The 20515-nt window shown below is 40.0% G+C and overlaps 1 protein-coding gene and 1 long non-coding RNA gene across 7 annotated transcripts in view; one reads left to right on the forward strand and one right to left on the reverse strand.

Moving 5' to 3' along the window:
• The window catches only part of INPP4B (inositol polyphosphate-4-phosphatase type II B), a 519946-nt gene that overhangs the window by 412766 nt on the left and 86665 nt on the right, over positions 1 to 20515 (forward strand). For all 6 annotated transcript variants that reach the window (XM_066573709.1, XM_066573708.1, XM_066573704.1 and 3 more), the window contains 2 exons: positions 2288 to 2396; positions 12628 to 12805. In XM_066573709.1, coding sequence (XP_066429806.1) covers positions 2288 to 2396; positions 12628 to 12805 — 287 coding nt within the window. The remainder of the gene's footprint in view (positions 1 to 2287; positions 2397 to 12627; positions 12806 to 20515) is intronic.
• The window catches only part of LOC136572799 (uncharacterized), a 52551-nt gene that overhangs the window by 1800 nt on the left and 30236 nt on the right, over positions 1 to 20515 (reverse strand). Inside the window, exon 2 of the long non-coding RNA XR_010785821.1 lies at positions 2267 to 2371. This is a non-coding gene — a long non-coding RNA (uncharacterized lncRNA). The remainder of the gene's footprint in view (positions 1 to 2266; positions 2372 to 20515) is intronic.

The following is a 20515-nucleotide window of genomic DNA, read 5'->3' on the forward strand; positions in this document are numbered from 1 at the left end:
ATTTTCTTTTGGCCGGGGATTGAAAAATTCCTGCCTCCTGGAAGTGCCTCCTCTGATTGGCTAAACACTTTGACCAATCATGGCCATTCAATGAATCAGAGGCAGCGCTTCCAGGCGTCAGGGGTTTTTTAATCCCCAGCCAGAAGATAATGAAGAAAAAGAGTGCCGGTGACCCAGTGATGTATTATTATTAATTTTTTTTCCCTGCAGCTAGAGCATATTTAAGGATTTCCTATTGTCAAAGTACATTGCATTGCACAAAAAATGCATTTTCTTGCAAAGTGAAAAATGCTGTCTTATCTTTTGCAGGTGCGAATTTATAGCGCTTGTAAAAAACGGACATGTGACCACTTTCATTGGAAAGCCTTGGTTCTAATAGAGCCGTTTTTTAAATGCACCTATTCATGCGTGAAAAAACACTCACAAACTGATCCCTGACTGAGCCCTAAAGGGGTTTTCTGGGAATTTACTATCGATAATCTATCCTTAAGATAGATCATCAATAGTTGATTGTCGGGGGTTTGCCACTTGAGATCTCAGCTGATTAGGGCCCCTGTCAGTGCAACCTATGCCTTAAATTACACTCTCTGCTCCAACCACAATGCGGACATAGAACTTTGCTGCACATATAGCAGGCCTGAAGATTCGCTGATCGGCAGGATTTAGAGCGGCTGACACCCACCAATCGACTATTGTTGACTTATACTAAGAGTATGTTATCAATAGTTAATTCACCAAAAATACTTTTAAGTTACTCTTTAAAACACAGTATTGGAAAGGTCTTTGTCATATAAATTTAAATAGGAGCTACCACCATATAAATACTTACACTGCCCAACAATTCTGTATCATCCTGAACTTTTATAAGTTATAAACTTACAACTGGGTGTTACCATTCCCCTTGTCAAATGGTGGACAAATTGTGTAAAATGGTAATGCCCAGTTGTCAATTTATTCATAAATTTCTAGCAGCAATAACAGAGTAACAGTAAAATGCAGAGATCCTCCAGGATTTTTATATCATGAAGAATACAATTTGACCTAAATGAACATATCAAGGGCTTTAAAATGACAGATTGTATTTCAGTATTCCTGCACCTTGCAATACACATGGAAGTATGGCCAAATGTGAATGAATCAACATTGCAGACATATTCCAGAATGTATTGCTATTGGTGTTCTTTGAGGCACAAAACCATTATGGCCTGTTTCAGACATCTGTAATAAGGCCGGCTTTTAGCTTCTATACTAGGACTGCAGTACCCAAACGTTCCACCGAAGTACCATAGTAAGTTTAGCTGCAGGTGGTTATGGTTTTCTAGCTGAAATATGGACTCTTTATGATAGTCCTTTTACCCAGGATGACACTCCAATGAGAACACTCCAATATCAGGATGGAAAGTGACCATATCGCTTCCTAATATTGCTGGGCTACTCTTTGGAATAGTTCTGAAAAGTTATAGAAACTGATTGAACTTTTGGAGATGATCCGCGAGGACTGTTAACTCTATAAACTGTAATAACCTTGTTCTTTATGCTTTTATGCTCGGTGAATGCAATGTTATACTCCTTCACTACATATTGTTGCTTTATATCAACCATATGAATAGCTTTCCCACAATCCTTAAGGAACAATGATAGTAACACTGCTTTATATGTAAATGCCGCATTGCTTTATTGTGTTCTGAAGTGTTATTATAGGACTGCGGAGTGCAATGATAATTTAAGATGAATTATTAAAAAAATCTTATTGTACAATTGCGCAGCTTTGGGCTCTAAAAGGGCTAATAAATGGTGAAAAATTTCTCTTATGATTCACATCAAATACTTTTCATTTTGTTTAAGGGAAACCTTTATTGCTTTGTATGAAGATGGTTTATTTTGCAATGCTGCTGTATGCTTTGCCATCATGCATTATGAAAGACAACAGGCAGCTTTACACATGATGACAAATGTGCATACTTAACGGTGTCTCATTTACATTTAATTAATGCATAATTCAAACCTTTCTATACTTACAGAAAAAAAACATAACATATTGCTTCACACCGTGATGCAAAACAAAGTTGTAACTTGGGATCTGTTGACTATTAAAAGCTAGTTAGTTGTGCTTACTTGAGAAGAGTCACTAACTTTCTCCAGACTGACGCCGGCTGTTCTTGTAAATGAATCACTTGTTAATAGAATACAAAGTTCCCCTGTCATTGAGCAAAAGTTTTATCATATACATAAAGTGAACTTGACTAGGTTCACTTTAAGTACTTACCATATATCTCTCTTTCCCCAGATGCCCTGTATGATGTTATTACCATTGGTGCCCCAGCAGCACATTCTCAGGGATTTAAGAGTGGCGGCCTCAGGAGACTCCTCACTAGATTTGAGGCAGAAAAACGAAAGTAAGTATTGCAATTAAATACAAAACAATGAATTAATCATACCAGATCTTTGCATCTTAATATTACTTATTGGACACATAGTTGCCTATATATATATTGAAGACTTCCATAGATTTAAAGAATAGATGTATGATAGTAAAGGTTATGGAGGCATCCTCTACATCTAGAAGAAGGAAGGTTTCTACACCAATATAGAAGGGGGTTCTTTACTGTAAGAGCAGTGAGACTATGGAACTCTCTGCCTGAGGACGTGGTGATGGTAAACTTGAGTTTAAGAAGGCCCTGGATGCCTTTCTTGAGTGAGACAATATTACATGTTATAGTTACTGATTACTTCAGAAGGGTCGGTGATCCAGGGATTATTCGGTTTGCCAGATTGGAGTTGGGAAGGAACTTTTTTTCGCTTAAATGGGGAAAATTGGCTTCTACCTCATTGGGTTTTTTGCCTTGCTCTGTATCAACATTGGGGGGTAATAGGCTGACCTGCATCGACATATGTCTCTTTTCGGCCTATCATACAAAGTTGGGCACTCAAGGTATTGTAGACTATAGGCATTGTAAACTGAATTGAACCTGCCAGTTCAATACATTGCTGAAAGAAAGTGGACATACCAGATATGAATGTCCTTTATTGAAAACAAGCCTGTATTTTTAATTTACCGATGTAATACTGCTAATGCATCTTACGCAGGTAATGAGTCATGGCTCAGTGCAACCTGGTGCGGCTATGCTGTTTGTATAGCACAGCTGTCATTTAAAGTTAATGGCAGCGGCTGCACTACACAATTAGTATAGCACAGCTTTTAAAGGTTTGTGCTACATCTGTGCATAGCTCTAAAGGTGGTCATATGCATTAGTAGAGCTCTATTAATATTAGGATTTCAACTGCCAATGTTTTTTCTTGGTGATATAAACCACTGACTGAAGTGTCTGGCAGCGGCTTTCTCCTATCTGTACATTCCAAACACCTTCATGCTTGCCCAAGCTAAGCATGCGTGTGTATGGGGGTGTCGTTCAGCCAACGGCTATCTTGACTAAGTGTGTATTGTGTGTATTTAATACAACTGTCCCATGTTTTTTACATGTTAAATGAAGTTTTCTTTCAATCCTGTGTCTTAGTGACTGTATGACGGGAACTAGCAAGTAAACACTGTGGACAAATGCAATTGAAATTTGTACAGAAGAATGGAAATATGTAATGGGAGTTCTTATGCTCCATTGCTAATGCATAGACTGCTTGAGTCTGCCAGAGTGGCAGCTGCAATAACAATGCAGCTCTCCATTCCAGTTCATAGACTAAACTGAAATAAAGAAAATTACACTCCATGGTGTAGAATGGCAAGGGTCCAATACAAGCAGCAACAATACAAAAGGAATAATGGTACCTGTAGTGGTTATGCGGCACAACACACTGAAGCACCCGTCAAAATTAGCAAGAACCTCCCTGAACAGAACGCCAGTGATCACCATGTGCGCAAAGATAAGCCTGAGTGCAAAAGAGGGGAATATTGGCACACTGGACAGAAGATGTCAGAGCCATAGAAGAACTGTTTTATTGGGCAAACACATTTAGGTGCCGAAACGGCACCTTTGTCGGACCATTAGCCTTGTTAGTGGCCAGATGAAAGTGCCATTTGGCACTAAAATGTGTTTGCCCAATAAAGCAGTTTGCTCTGACGTCTTCTTTCGTGCTAGTACGCCAGCATTCCCCCTCTTCTTCTCCCACTTTCTTAGTCTAGAATTCACAGCGAGCAGAAAGTCTAGAAATATTCAAACCCCTTCACAGACCAGACTCTTTAAAATGATTATTCTTTATTGAAAAGTATCTAAAAACATGCACGCAAGGGCTAGACCAAATGGGATAGGGGTAAATACACCCCAAAACCCCATCAAAAACACACAAAAACAGACTCAGACACAAACAAGAACTAGGAGACACACCACTCTCCAGTAAAGTAACATCAAGGGCTGAAGATGGTGATACGAAAAGAGGACAGGGTCAGGTGTAATGGATAAGGAGCAGAGGGTCTCAATAGAAGTGCATTGGGGTTAATTATTGTCGACAAATAAGCATCACTACAGGCTCTATGCGTTTCACCGCCTGTGTGGCGGATCTTCAAGACATATGGATGCGTGGGTTAAGGCAGACTGAGTTAACCAAAAGAATGTGGTCCAAACCATAAAATGTTATGGGTGCACCAACATTTATGCAGTCACCCTAGGAGAAAATACGTCAGGGACCGACACTCAATACTGTTCAACTGTCGGTATCCCCATATGGGGAACTGGTTTCCCCACTGGGGTGTTAGGGAATTAAAGAGTAAATAGCTTGTTTGGTGACAGTGAATATCGCTGTCAGACCAGAAATCTCTGTATATCTGAAAAAGAGATTGTTCCCGACCCCTTCATAAGAAAATAGGTCAGGGACCGACACTCAACACCGTTGAGTGTCGGTCCCTGACCTATTTTCCCATATGGGGATACTGACAGCTGATCACTATTGAGTATCGGTCCCTGACCTATTTTCCCTAAGAGTGACTGCATAAATGTTGCCACACCCATATCATTTTATGGTTTGGTGACTCAGACCACATTCATTTGGTTATCTTAGTCGGCCTTAACCCACGCATCCATATCTCTTGAAGATCTGCCACATGGACGGTGAAACGCATAGAGCCTGTAGTGATGCTTATTTGTCGACAATAATTAACCCCAATGCACTTCTATTAAAACCCTCTGCTCCCTATCCATTACACCCGACCCTTACACTAGGGATACGGATGTGCATTGGGTCCTCTTTTCGTATCACCATCTTTAGCCCTTGATGGGACTTTACTGGAGAGCGGTGTGTCTCCTAGTTCTTGTTTGTGTCTGAGTCTATTTTTGTGTGTTTTTCATGGAGTTTGGGGCATATTTACCCCTATCCCATTGGTCTAGCCCTTGTGTGCATGTTTTTAGATACTTTTCAATGAGGAATAATCATTGTAAAGAGTCTGGTTTTTGAACACGTTCTTAATGTAGGGTTGAAAGTGTGGGACGTTTTTCTATGATGTCCATATTACTAGTAACGGTATGGACAATGATTGTCTACATGAGATAAACACTTCAATTTTTAAATCTTATTATTTCCTTTATTTACTGGTCTATATAAAAAAGCATAAATTTAAAACTATTGGGTGAGTCTAAAATTGAGAAGAAATAGGGTATCATTATTGATAAGGAACTAAATTATACCATGAAAGAAGCGGTATGTAGAATCTCAGCTATGAATTGAAAACCAAAGTAAAACTAATCCTATTTACCATAGTGAAGAATAATCTAAATAAGGGGTGATATCACTTTATATAAATGCAGTAAGTTATTTTGTTTGCAGATCCCACAGGTTATGATACAGCCCATGTTTTATTCTCACTCGAACAATAGAAAATATATGTTTTATTTTCTTGGAAAACTAGTCACCCAATGTTCTACCAGATAGGATTCGATGTTGTCAATTAAACAATCCCTAGACAGTTTTACTGCACAAACATACAGTACAGTCTCAACCATTTCCCCACTGGATACCAGGCAATAAATGTAACCATAGACTTTATTTTATTGCTGTTATGGGCTTCAGGGAGCCACAATGGAACATGCTGTGGAGTTAGCTATAGATGTCTGTCCAGGATGTTTCATCATCTGTACATCTTCATTTAAAACAAGCTGATCTCTAAATTATAAAGCTATATATAAATATAAGGGCCTTGAACAGCAATGTAGAATTCTTATTTGTTCATAGACATCATTATCCTCTTCTGTCGGTGACTACTCTGTTTGTGATCCTTTTATAATGAAACATTGAAGCAGAACAAGATAGAAAATATACGAAAACTGTTACTTTTCACTTTTGAAAATATTTTCTATATGATTCAGTTTAGAACTTTGTTAAGACTTCATTAGTGGAGACATCATCTGATTACTTAGGCAGTGCTTGAAGGTCCCAACCACCCCTTCAATCTCACTCAAAAATGGGATCTTATGAGAGGATATAATTTCTTTCTTCACCCCACTGATAACACCTAAAGGCTAAGGACACCTTTGTTGGCTCCTTTTTGCTCTAAGTACATGTATTTTTACGTAAAAATTATATTTGTAATTGAATGTCATTAAAAGTTTCCAACCATTTACTCTCTAAACTTACCCTGTGTCCAGGGGCGTAGCTAAAGGCTCATGGGCATGGGTGCAAAAGTTTGTCTTGGGGCCCAGCAACTTCTCTTAACCCCTTATTGCAGAGGTGTAACTTGAAGCTCCTGGGCCCCAATACAAAACCTGTAACAGGGCCCCCAACTATAATGCTTTATTCATAGTACTGGACTCCCTATATGGAGAAGAGGGGCTCCTGGGCCTAGGTGCAAACGCATCCCCTACAGTTACGCCAGTTCCTGTGTCCCATTACAGTGATAGCTAGAGGACTGAGATTTTTGTGGAATCCATCAGTCAGGCAGACTGAAGTAGAAAGTGTCCTAAAGGTCTCCTTCCCCACCCTCTTCTTGTGTAACGATAAGGGACGACACGTCTCCCCCGCGCCACTATCCACTCCCGTTCCCTAGTGCATATACAGATCTCTCCCCTTTTACTGTCATTAGGTCCACATCTGGATTGTACAAGAATCTCAGTCCTCCAGCTATCAATGTGATGGAACACACAGCAAGCCTAGATAGTGAATTGTTGAAAATGTTTAATAACCTTCAGTCTCAAATATCATTTTTATGTTAGAATGCATGGATTTAGAGAAACAAAAGCTGTGAAGGTGTCCATAGCATTTAAGTGCTGTAACCACCATTCTTATTTATCCAGCATTACTTATTATCATTAATGCACGTCAATGTTTCCTCTTCAAAGGCCAGCCATTCTCACTTATCACACATAACTTACCTGTTTGAAGTAATAAAAACCTTTTGAGTTATGAGTGTGACAACTAATGGAGTCTATTATAATTCTTCTTTGACTTTGGACAATGTTGATTTAATCAAGGCCAAGTTGAACAAGTCACAGATAACAGAAAAGTAATAGTTTACTGATAAAAATTTAAAAGAGTTTAAAAAAAACTGTCTGTATCAGACATAGCAATATATATTAAAGCAAAATAAACCACATTGATATTATAATTATGTTAGCAATCTTTCCTACTAATTACAGGACTGTAGGATTGCCATAGCGTATCAGTTTATAATATTACTAGAAGGAGATTTTCAGATAGATGCCATTATTCACTAGTTTAAATAGGACCACTTTCACATGGGCCTAACACAGCTGCATTTTAGCATGTGTATAACAGGCACAACACTCAGATCTCCGGCTGATCAATGCAATGTAACTAAGATCCCCATAAAACCCTATATTACAGAGGTGTAAAAATAGCCTTGGGGCTCATGCACATGGCTATATTACTGATCAGTTTTGTACAAAGCCAAAATAGGGTTGCCTTAGTGGTATATAAGGTCTCTATTATACCTCTGTATACATCCAATTTCACAACATGTGACACGAGCAAAACCGCAAGGGATTAATCTATTTCCACTCTGTTAGTTTTGCAATGTTGGAAATAGTTCACACCCCAGGACAGTCCACACATCACAGATGTATATTTCCATTACCAGCCATATTATTAGGCCCACAAGTTGCTTTGCGCCTCATATCATAGACGTGCACAGAAACACACACTGCACTCTAACAGTCAAAGGGTTAAATACTCTATCCAATGCTTTAAATACTCTAGAGCATACAGAGACTGAACTTATTAAAGTTTTAAGCTTTAATTCCAAAAGTGTGGTGCTGCCAAAAAGACAAAACAAAATGACATACAAGTAAAGCAGATATGAAAAACAGAGAATTTAAAAAATTGACCTCTTGCTAATTATTTTAGTTAAAACCCGGAGAGGAGAAAAAAGCTGGACAAAACTAAAAAACTGGGCTGCACCTCCAAGTGTTTGACACTGCAAATCTCTTGGTATCAGATTCTAAAGAGTTCCAGTCAAACCTCTTCTTAGGTATGTGATAATGGGATGGCTAAGGAAGGACAGTTGCAGGACATAATTTTCCTTTTGTCTCCGTAAGGGAAGCTACTATGGAGATGATATGATCGCTAAACCCTGAAGCATATTTTTCCCAGTCTGCAGATACCAAACATGAGGGTGAAATATTAATAACTTGAACCCATATTGAATTCTGTGATTCCCTAAGGCCAACAAACCTGGTGCTCGAGACCCGTGAAGCAGTTCAATCCCCTGATTATAAAAACATAGCTGGGTTTTTCTAATAAAAAATGGATTAGGGACTAGAGATGAGCGAATGTACTCAGTAAAGGCGATTTCGCAATCGAGCACCGCGATTTTCGAGTACTTCACTACTCGGGTGAAAAGTACTCGGGTGCGCTGTGGGTGAGCGGGGGGTTGCAGCGAGGAGTGGGGGGGAGAGGGAGAGAGAGAGGGCTCCCCCCTGTTCCCTGCTGCTACCCCCCACTCCCCTCTGCAACCCCCCGCCCCACAGCGCACCCGAGTACTTTTCACCCGAGTAGTGAAGTACTCGAAAATCGCGGTGCTCGATTGCGAAATCGCCCTTACCGAGTACGTTCGCTCATCTCTATTAGGGACAGGTATGGCTTTGAAGTATTATATTTCCCTTTGTCCCCTATAGACATTTCTCATCAGGTGTGTTTCTCATCACGGGCCGTCTAGCTTCAGATGCATTCACTTAACAATTTTTATGAATTCTGTTGGTTATGTGTGTTTACATGAAAATTAATTTCCCCGTAAAAGTTTCTTAATTAGCAATTATCTCTGTCCAGAAATACATGTGATTTATTCACTCAGGATTAAAACAAAATTCATAAATGATTAGTGCCAAAGGCGTAACTTGAAGCTTCTGGGCCCGATGCAAAACCTGTAACAGAGCCCCCAACTATAATGCTTTCTTCATAGTACTGGGGTCCCTATATGGAGAAGAGAGGTCTTATGGGCCCCCTAAGGCTCCTGGGCCCGGGTGCAACCCCATCCCCTGTAGTTGCGTCAGTGATTAGTGCATAACTTATAACACAATTTTTTTTGGTAAGATTCGATACAAATCAGTAATAATTAAAAGAAAAACCCATAGCATGGTCATACGATATACACAGAGGTATTATTCTTTACATGATACTTATACAGCAATACACAGAAGCTGTGCGGTTTAGTACTAAGGAGCATTGCAATCTCTGTACTGCCATACAGGCTCCATGCCCATGTGCTTAAGTCCTTAGGGTCATTTGACAATCATTAACCATGCTTTTGTCTGAACTGTGATTGAAGGGAAGTCACATCGGATCTGAGCACTTTTCTGGCACAGAGTAGCATCTGTCACTTTCTAATCCCCTAGTAATTATTTTACACTAAGGACGTTGCAGTATACATTTGGATGGGAGTAGTGTTTGATTGCAGAGTCCTTTGCCCCGTCAGATGCTCCATGGCATCTGCTTAGATTCAGTATAGGAATGGTCTATTTAATCACTGATTTAAAAAAAAGTCATGAATATGGAGATTATTAATTGATAGAAATAATTAGAATGTTACAGAATATGAATTCCTAAAACTAAGTATGCAAAAAATGTGTCTATCTGAGCAGCATATCACAATGTAGAGGACATCGCATCTTATGGTGTTATCATATTATATTAATCACAACACAACCAAAATGCTATAAACATATCCACTCCATAGTGATTAGTTCAAAACCTCTGGAAATATGCATCCATTACACTGAAACATTTTCCATAGGAACAAATTGAGATTTGCCACATCTTTGGTGTTACTTGCAAGTTAGCCGATTAAATCTGAATATACAGTCATCTGCCGAGGTAGCACAGCTCATTTACTGCACTAAGTGAAAAGACGTCTAGACACAAAATCACATTTTGTATGTTGCATCTATAAAAAGAACTCTAAACCAGTGCCAGCTGGCAGCATACGAAGGAGCAATGTAAAGTGGCTTCTTGAGTTGCCACTGTAGTTGCCATTGATATTCAGTTGGTTGCACATGTATCAAAAAAAAGGAAAATATGCCAACTACTTGTGTTAATCCGGCTTCAAAATAAACTGTTTTTCACCAGATCATTTCAAGTAGGATTAAAAGTATACAAAGTAGAACGAGCCTTTGCATGCCATTATTGTGATTGTGCATTCCAGGACCTAGTGCAACCTTTCGATGATGTGGTTATGGTGGATCCTGCTTGCCCCAAGATGGAGCGTAACAAAGCATTATGCACATGACTGGTAGATATTAAAATGTGATTGTTCTCAGCAGGAGAAACAAGTAATCTTGTAGATATGATACCTTTTATTGGGCAACAAAAAGACAATGTTATAGCGAGCTTTCTAATCTACTAAGGGTTCTTCTTCAGGTTCGAAAGCTTGCTATAACATCATGTTTTTTTGTTTGACATTAAAAGGATTACTTAGATTCTCTTGCTGAGAGCAATCCCATTTTGCTCTACTGGCTAACACGGTACCAAACTTTTTTCTGTTTACCTGGTAGATATTAGATACACTGCAGTGAATTCCACCTTGGAAAGTTATACTGGCAGCCATATTGTTCGCTAAGATTTAAGTGCTATTAACTAACTTCATAAGGGAACACAAGCTCAGGTGGTGAAGCAAGCAAAGTTGTACTTACCCAAAGCCTCCTCTTTAGTACAGAGGTTACAATTGGCAAAAAGCAACTCTACATTTTCAAGATGTCTGTCTGTTAGTGGTGAATGGAAACATTCTTGTTAACATACAGAAGCTTTACATCAACATTCATAGCTGAGTGTTTATTGCAATAGTATTCCGCCTTGGCCATTCTCTATCAGTTAAAGAGGTTGTCTGAGTTAATCAATTTGCAACTCTATGTGGCTGCGCAAATGTGCTCCGATTCCGCACAAAATTGCACACTTAACTGTGAGATTTTGTGGGGAAATCAATAACATCAGGGACTAATTAGGCTGCACAGCCTGTTAAATCAATGCGCAAGTATGTCCTGTGCCGATGCGAACGGTTGCGGCATCACAGAAAAGTACAGTAAGAAGCGCCGATATGAGATCAATAACCCACAATAGCGCTCCATTCACAGGGCAAACACACCGCCCTATCACCAGCATTTCTACACCTATGCTCATCTGCAGGAGCCCTAATATATGCACAGGACCTTTAGTCCTAGGGTGTAAACAAGAATATTTCCATTTACTGACTGCAACAAAGATAATGAAATTTGGAAACAAATATAGCAGAACGCGGTGGAAATTTTCACTACACAATAAAGGTTTATTTTTATACTTTTACCCCAAAAGCCATATGTTCCTTCACCATATTTTACCCTATGAGTCCCAGTTTTGCTGATGGTTTGCCATGATTTCATCCATATTGTCTTCAGCAGAGAAAAATGGCATCATTGACAACTAGAGATGAGCGAACGTACTCGGTTCGGGTGTTTTTGCACTCGAGCACCTCTTTTTCCGAGTAACTGACTACTCGGACGAAAAGATTTGGGGGGCGGCAGGGGTAAGCGGAGGGTTGCAGAGGGGAGTGGCGGGGGGGGGAGAGAGAGAGAGCTCCCCCCTGTTCCCCACTGCTACCCCCCGCTCCACCACGCCGCCCCCCGAATCTTTTCGTGCGAGTAGTCAGTTACTCGGAAAAAGCGGTGCTCGAGTGCAAAAACACCCGAACCGAGTACGCATGCTCATCTCCATTGACAACCACATGTAAAAAAATATCACCAAAATTACGGTTTTCCATAGAAGCAGCTGTAGAGCATTTTGCAGAACTGCTTGTGTGTCCAACTTCTGTATCTAAAGGATTGTTTCATTTTATACCACAGGGAGAATGTTACTTTTTTTGCTGAACTTTGCAAAAAAAGTCGAATAAATGGACAATGTCCAAATATCTCTATTTAAGTGTATAAACCTACAGCATGCAGTACTTACTTTTTATGAAGCTTAGCTAGCAAATAAATTGGTTTCAACTCTTCGCATATATACGTTTGTGGTTCCTCGGGTGCTTTACTTCAACATAATGATTGGTTTTGAATTCTCCCAGATAAATATGCTGCCATTTGCCCGAGTACAGGAAATCAATTTCACTGCATTTCTTTTATTTTTTAAATTGACTATTCACTTCTGGGTTAAGGAATCTGATAATAATTTTGAGCTGTTTAATAGTAATCTGCATTTCTTTCTCTCCAGCACTGGGTACCAATGTATTTACTATTCACCTGAGAACACGGCAAAGGCAAAAGAAATTTTAAGCAACATCAATCACCTGCAACCTCTTATATCAAGCCATACAGACCTCCTGCTTAATTCAGCAAGACAGCGCTCTGCGGACAGCCTCAAAAATTCTTTAAAAGCCCTCACGGAAACGGTGAGATCCGAATCTGCCATGCAATGGCTCATGTATAAAAATAGCCTCCCTCCTAATGCTTCTCTTTTATTTAATGTACAGGTTGACATTCGCTACGTTGCCGAATATACAGTACTCCCTTTGAAAGATAGACTTCAAAATGCAAAGGCAAAGCAATAGCAAATACCTAATTCCTTTGAAAAAAGCAATTTAACATTTTTTTCTGTATCTTTATTTCCTGCTTTTAAAAAATGTTTTTGAAAGTAAGATTGCGGGCTTACAGAGGCGGCACATTCCGTTATTAAATTGAGTTATTTTATTGCAGCGCGGCATCCTTCCTTTTCTAATGCTAATAATTGTTGCAAAGAAGCAAGAAGAAGATAATGTTCTTTTAAGCCAGAATATCCTTTTTTTGTTTTGTTTCATCTAAAAGTGATTTTTTTCTTCTTGTAGTTAGACTCAACGGCGGTTGTACTGCAAACACAGCACTAAAATGTCAGCAAATGTAGTAACTTTATTTGACTGCTGTGGGTTCACTTAGAACTGGGCAATATGAAAATGACTATTGCCGAGGAGATAGACTCAAAACAATAGGATACGGAACATAGTCACAGATTTTGCATCTAATTGGTAAAGAATAGTGATGAGCGAGCATACTCGCTAAGGGCAATTACTCGATTGAGCATTGCCCTTAGCGAGTACCTGCCCGCTCGGGAGCAAAGATTCGGCTGCCGGCGGCGGGCGGGGAGCAGGGGGGGAGAGCAGGGAGGAACAGAGGGGAGATTTCTCTCTCCCTCTCTTCCCCCCGCTCACCCCTGCTGATTGCCGCAACTCACCTGTCACCCGCGCCGGCAGCTGAACCTTATCTCCCGAGCGCGGAGATACTCGCTAAGGACAATGCTCGATCAAGCAATTGTCCTTATCGAGTATGCTTGCTCATCTCTAGTAAAGAATTGATCGTTAATCGGCACTTGTCTACAGCAGAAAATTACTCCATATAGGCCGGCTGCACACAAACGGATTGGAATACGCATGTAGGAGCCCGCAGTGGAATTTGTCCCTGTGCCTGTGGCGTCCGCACGTACCTGTATAAAGTCTGCAATGCGGATGGCTGCGGCCAGCACCGTTGGACATGTGCAATACAGTTTTTTTTCCCAAAACTACGTTCATTGTGGATGGAAGCCGTCCATGCAGAATCTGGGCAAAAATAGGACATGCCGCGAGCAAATGTTCTATTTCTGTAGTGGATGCGGAATGCCGCGGATCGTCTGTGTGGGTGACGATCATGGATTCCGCTATTCAAACCCGGTCGTGTGTGAGAGAATAGAACTATAGTTTCCAGTCATGTTGATGCTGGTTGTAGTTATGTGAGAGTCGTGTTTGTCGACTTCAGCTCAGCTTTTAATATGATGGACCTTTCACGTTTGGTAAGGCAGCTAGGCAGGGCCGTTATGAAACTCTTGCACTGTGTCCACTAATTTGTCATTAGTCCTCCCCTCCTCCCATTCTGAACATTGTTAATTTATTCCATACTTCAAAGAGCGTATAAATGTACTGTCATAAAAATAGAATAAATGAGCTATCCAGAACCTGTTGGGGCATGATTGATATTTATTATATACCGTTTTACTATGTGAGATTGTCATTATATGTGTAATTGGCAGTGTTTAAAAAGTTTTCAGAATTTAAACAAAATCTCATTTTAGAAGACTTTCATTACATATAAAAGATTGGTTAATATCAAACAGTCAAAATACCTTTAACATTCCCTTGTCTCTTCCAAAGCCAGACTCCTGATGAAGGGCAAATACCCTGAAACAGCTGTCTGTGCATGGAGTCTGGCTTTGCTTTTAATTCGCAGTCATTGTTACAAGGCTTGTATAAAGAGTCTAACTTTGGCTTGAAGGAATGCTGCCTTCCAATAGGTGGCACTGTGGAGGTATTATTCCTTCTTCCTTCTTTACTTGTCTCTTCCTGCATGGATGTCTTTCCTACTTTCTTGCTTGTTTCCCCCTCTATTTCCTGGTGGCGCTCGGGACCTGATGTTATCTACCCTATTGTGCCCCACATGGAATATGTTGCCTGACTCCAGAAGCTCAATGCAATGCAATGTCAGGGTCTTGTGTTCACAGAGACCCCCTTCTAGTCACCTATAGACTTCTACAGAGAGTGGTGGCCATGCAAATTTAGAGGCTGTGCTCAGAAGAATCAGAAGCAATTACAGAGTTTCATTACAGCCACAGCTAATGATTAATAATTGCACCCTTCTCCAAGCTGAAAACATATTAGATCACAAAATACTTTTAAGTATAAGTCCTACTCATTTATTATATATGCAGTTAGAGTATACATATTTCATACAAATAAGTAAATCCAGTGTATAAAGGAGTTACAACAAAAATATCTGAGACAGCATTTCATCATCAATACACTACATCCAAAACATGGTACGTGTAGAATTATCATAATGTATCGTGAAGACATTCGTAGAACCCCTTAAATATGTAAAATGTGTAACAACACTACAATCCCTATAAATCAAGACAAGCAAAACGCAGTTATGTTAGCAGTTGCTACATCCATAGACAAGCACTGTGAATCATGGTCATTAGCAGTCACCAGCGTAGACTGACCCTAAACACACTGCCCCATCAGGCTGGGTGATACTTAGCAAATTGGCAAGCAAAGTAAATGATTAATCAGATACATAGCAAATAATGCCACTCCCTCTCAATATTCCAAGTCCCAGTTCCAGTACCCAGAGTAAAGAATCTTTAGTCAGGGTGTATCAGACAAGCGCATTGGTGCAGCCGGTGGGCAACAAGAGAATTTTAAATATGACGCCCAGAAATCATGTCAGAGGTGCTCGGCCCATTGAATTTCAAGTAAGCACTTCTGTGCTCACAGTTGTGCAGTCTATATACTAAATATGGACTCCGCAATCTTGGTGGGATTATTGAAACCCAGTTGACTTCCATATTACGTGAGTCCATACATCAAGATGCAGCCATTCTCGGTGATTCCAGAAAATGATGGATGGGGAGATGATGGCTCCCTGTTCTGCCAGGATTCTCACATGTATTTTCATCCTGAGGATGCAAATAAAGATGAAAGTGATGTCGTTGCCCTGAGGGCATCAATGCCAGGGGGGCGGTGCAGGAGTACTGTTTGCCCTATAGTTAAAGTAGCCCTGAAGCTAAGTAAGCTTTGTTGGCCAATGGAATTATGTCTGGTATCCTGACCAATAGAAACCTGGTGCTTAGGTTGGGAGATTTGAGAACATCATCAGGAAGATTAAATTTAGGGGTACCACAAAGATGGTGTTGGAGCCTTGTTTTCTTCTTCCTTTTACCACCCTGATATGAAATATACAGAAACATGATGCTGATAGGCATGATTAGAGATCGTGACAAAACGTTGCATCAGTCTGACCTTTAGCGGTGGAGAGGTGGTCTAGGGAGAATAATTTGTTTTTTTGAATGTTGATAAAAATGAAAGAAAAGATTGCCAACTTTAGGGAAAAGATACACATGAGCAATATCCGATTTATACGGGTGGGAATTCAGTATGAGAAGTTACGAAATTGAAGCTCGTAGCTTACTATTTCTTATTATGTGACTACAACAATATACAGAATGCTACAGATAACAAGAACCAGCAATGTATTTAATTCTTAAGAGGTTAGCCACTTTTTAGCAAAACTTTCTCCTTTTTGCTTTACTTCAGTGACCACTATACAATCACAGTGCTCGCCCAATTCCTTATTTGAGGGCTTCTTGGTGTCCATAAGAATAATGATGGTGGCGGTCACATGATTTAGCCATGTGACGGTTTCCTTGGCTGTTTCCTCAGCTCGGTCTACTTCTGTGCAGACAGAGGTGCTTTTATTGTGGAAACAACAAAAGTTTTTATTGCTGCCAATGCTCATTATGTTCAGTACTTTATTGTAACTTATTATTGGTTTTTGACACACTAAACTTTCCCCTCTTCATTATATGCTGAATACAGCAGCCAGGCTCATCTTTCTGTCCATTCAGTGCCAGTCACCATACTGGTTGGCCATCCACTATAGAATATCATAGAAACTCATCACTCCCATCCACAAAGCTTTCCACGGTGCTGTGCTGTCTATTGCCCTACCCAGGCACTCCATTCCATTAATGACCTTATGCTACGTTCCTCCATAACCCAAAACACCCACTACCATCTCCACAATATTTCCTGAGCTGCACCAGTTCTCTGGAATGGGCTACTGCAGACAGTCAGGTAAATTGTCATATTGCAAGTTCTGTTAAAAGGTCAGATATTGACTCACAGGGTGGCTACCTTTCCAATAGTTGAGGCTGGGGTGAATTATCACATCAGTCATCCCAAAGAGCATCGCATGACTGTAAGGCTCATAGTGGTGTTCCTGCATCCTGTTGTCTCTCCACAAAGAAATACATTACCCCCCTCCATCCTAGATTCCCATGAACCTGAATCAAGCACTTCTAAGGGTGTTTACAAAGTGCAATTATGTACAACATCGCAAGATTGAGTGAAAGTTCCCAATCATTGGCTAGTGTAAGCTTATCTATCAGTTGTGCCATTAACTAATTTCTCACTTGCGTTGACTGAATATGTTACAATGATCTAAAAATCATCGTTGTCTGCATTAAAGCCCCTCTTGCTCGTCATTAATAGAGAAGTCAGGAGGAAAGGAAGAGTCATGAGTGAGCTCACAAATATATGATCATTGTTAAATGCATGTCTTCTGAATGTTCAAACTCCCCATATTGCCGATCGGCACATCGGTTTTTACAAATGTATCTTCATGTAGAAAAGTACCCTTACCTAATGCTTGCTATTGAACAGCAAGAGTAGCTATTGTATACAAGATATAGCTTTTAGTCTTCTATAGATAGATCCTGAAATCCTGAAATTAGTTGCGGGTGAGTCATTTTTTATGCAGTACTTCAAAATGAAAAAAAAATTAAGATGAGAGACTAAGAGAAAGGAGCCTTTCATGTGCATCTTTGATATGTCCCTTTCATAGAATTTAAAGGTATGGGCTACAATTGTGCTATGGCAGTCGGTGCAGGTGTCCTTAACTTGCGCAATGCTTCAAGCACATTATTTATTTACATTGTGTTTGATTTTGACATTTATTGGGACTAACTTAAAAGAACAACAACTGCTTGGGAAGTTATTCCCTCAGAAACCAGCCAGGCACGATTTGGATGCAGAAGAAAGAAGTCTATGTAGACAGATGGCCTGTGAAGCCCATACCTCTGCAATACTAGGAGCAGCATTAGATCTTTCCAGTTTGGAGTAAGTTCAAGGCATGACACAATTCAGAGCAGGTTACAATGAATCACTATTGTCCTTCAATGGGAAGAAGTGGCAGTATGCGGGGATTTATAGAATACTGTACCATTTACTATATTACAAAGGCTGGAGTGCTTGCTTTTATTTTTTAAGCTCTGTCTACTTTAGCTTTTTCTGCTGTACTAAAGCAGATTTCAAGTTGAAAACAAAGTCATATTCCAGAAATTACCCTGGTTAACCAACAAGTATGATAGAAGTAAAGCCTATTATATACTTGCACAGGAGATAATTCTAAAGGGAAACTTTATTTTTAATTAATATCAAAATGCTATCGACTACCTGTCTGTGAGTGACAGAGTGACTGTGTGAGTTACATGTGATGATATCACCATCATATGATCAGCCACCAAGGCTCTGAGCTTTGCCCCTGATCACGTGGCTGCACCCACGCAGGTGATCACATGATGGTGACGTCAGCAGGTCCTGTGATGACATCACCAGGGGCGGAGCAATGATGTCACCAGGGGTGGAGGATGAGAAGCACATACATACTAACGGACAAGTGGTCATTAGCAGTTTGATATGCAGTGCAGTGGGATATGTGTGTGCTATATAAATTCTTCAAAAATGTACTTACTGTCCCAAGGAATAATGTGACAGGGTAGCATGGTGGCTCATTGGTTAGCACTGATGCCTTGCAGAGCTGTGGTCCCAGGTTCAAATCTGACTAAAGACATCTACATGAAGTTTGTATGTTTTCCCTGTGTTTGCTTGGGTTAACTCCCACACTCCCAAAATACATGCTAACAGGTGAATTTACTCTGTGAGCCCCTATGTAGAAAGAACCCAATATTAAGTGATACGCAATGCTGTAGAATATGTATGCAATATAAAAATGAGTAAAATTAATAAATGGTGTGGTAGGTTTCACATTGCTGATGTGTAATGCTAGCAAACTAGGGGGAAAACTAGTTTTAGCATAAAATGATATATTTATCATTACAGGAAGAGCAAATAGTTTACATCAACATGTTCTTCACATGTCCACCTTCTGCTGTAATGCAAACCTGTAGGCAAAGGATGCATTGGCACTCAGCAGCATCAATTGTCCAATTGCACGCATTATTCTTTGACACTTAATGATGATGTTGGTCACAGGTGTAGCATAAACGATCTCCTTCAGCTTTCCCCCATCACTTGATTTTTATATTTGGGGGATGCTGACAGAGATAGTATATGCTATACCTGTGAATGACATCATCACCCTGCGCAAAAGAATAATGGACGCAGTGGGTCAATTGACACCAAACTAATGAATTGCTGCTGAGTGTAGTGCATCCTTTGCTCAAAGCTCTGCATTGCAACAGGGAGGGAAAACACGTGGAGGGCATTTTTACGCTTAGTTTTCACTCCGCTTTCCATACGTATAGTTTATAGCATTACACATCACTATTTTCCCTGTCACTATATTAACCTATATAGTTGGTGCTAGTAAAGTATAGGACTATACTAAAGGTATACAAATGTATAGAGCAACTTATCTGAGTTTAATGTTGTAAATGCAATTTTCATACATGGATGAAAATTGTGTATAAAAATACATTAATGATGATTAATGTCCTTTCAGTCGATACCGACCTTCGGTCACTTTATGGAGCAATGTTCCCCATGCTTTCCTATTCTTGACCGCTTCTTTCAGTTCTTCCATATGCATGTTTGCATCCACCTTGACTGCATCCAGCCAGCGTGTTCTTTGTCGTCCTCTTCTTCGTGACCCACTAACTGTGCCGAGCATCAATGTTGTTTCCAGAGAATTGGCTCGCATGACATGTCCAAAGTATTAGAGCCGCTACTTGGTGATTTCCCCCTCTAGCGATATGTTTGGTTTGATACGCTCTAGGACCATTACAATTGCCAGCCATGGTAGACACAGCATTCTTCTCTAGCACCGTAGTTCAAAAGCATCAATTTTCCTTTTATCTGCATTCCTGAGTGCCAACTTTCAGATGCATATATGGAGATCAGGAACACGACTGCATTTATCATTCGGATCTTTGTAGCAATGCTGATATCTTTGCTCCTCCGTATCCTTGCCATTCCTTGCATTGCGATACAGCCAAGTGCAATTCTTCGTTTGATTTCTGGTTCTGATTTTCTATTGCTGCTAATCATTGACCCAAGGAAGAGGAAATCTTTAACTGATTCAATTTCCTGATTGTCGATTTTTACGTGGACTGTACCATTACTTGCTGTCATTACCTTTGTTTATGTTAAGGGAGAGCCCAATGTGCTCACTTTCTTCTTTAACTCTTCAGATCAGATATCACAGATCCTTTTCACTTTCTGCCAGCAATATTGTATCATCGGCATATTGAAGGTTGTTGATGCTTCTCCCATCAATTTTCACTCCAATTGTTGATTCGT

The sequence above is a fragment of the Eleutherodactylus coqui genome, chromosome 7 (assembly GCF_035609145.1).
Source record: "Eleutherodactylus coqui strain aEleCoq1 chromosome 7, aEleCoq1.hap1, whole genome shotgun sequence".
Taxonomy (NCBI): Eukaryota; Metazoa; Chordata; class Amphibia; order Anura; family Eleutherodactylidae; genus Eleutherodactylus; species Eleutherodactylus coqui.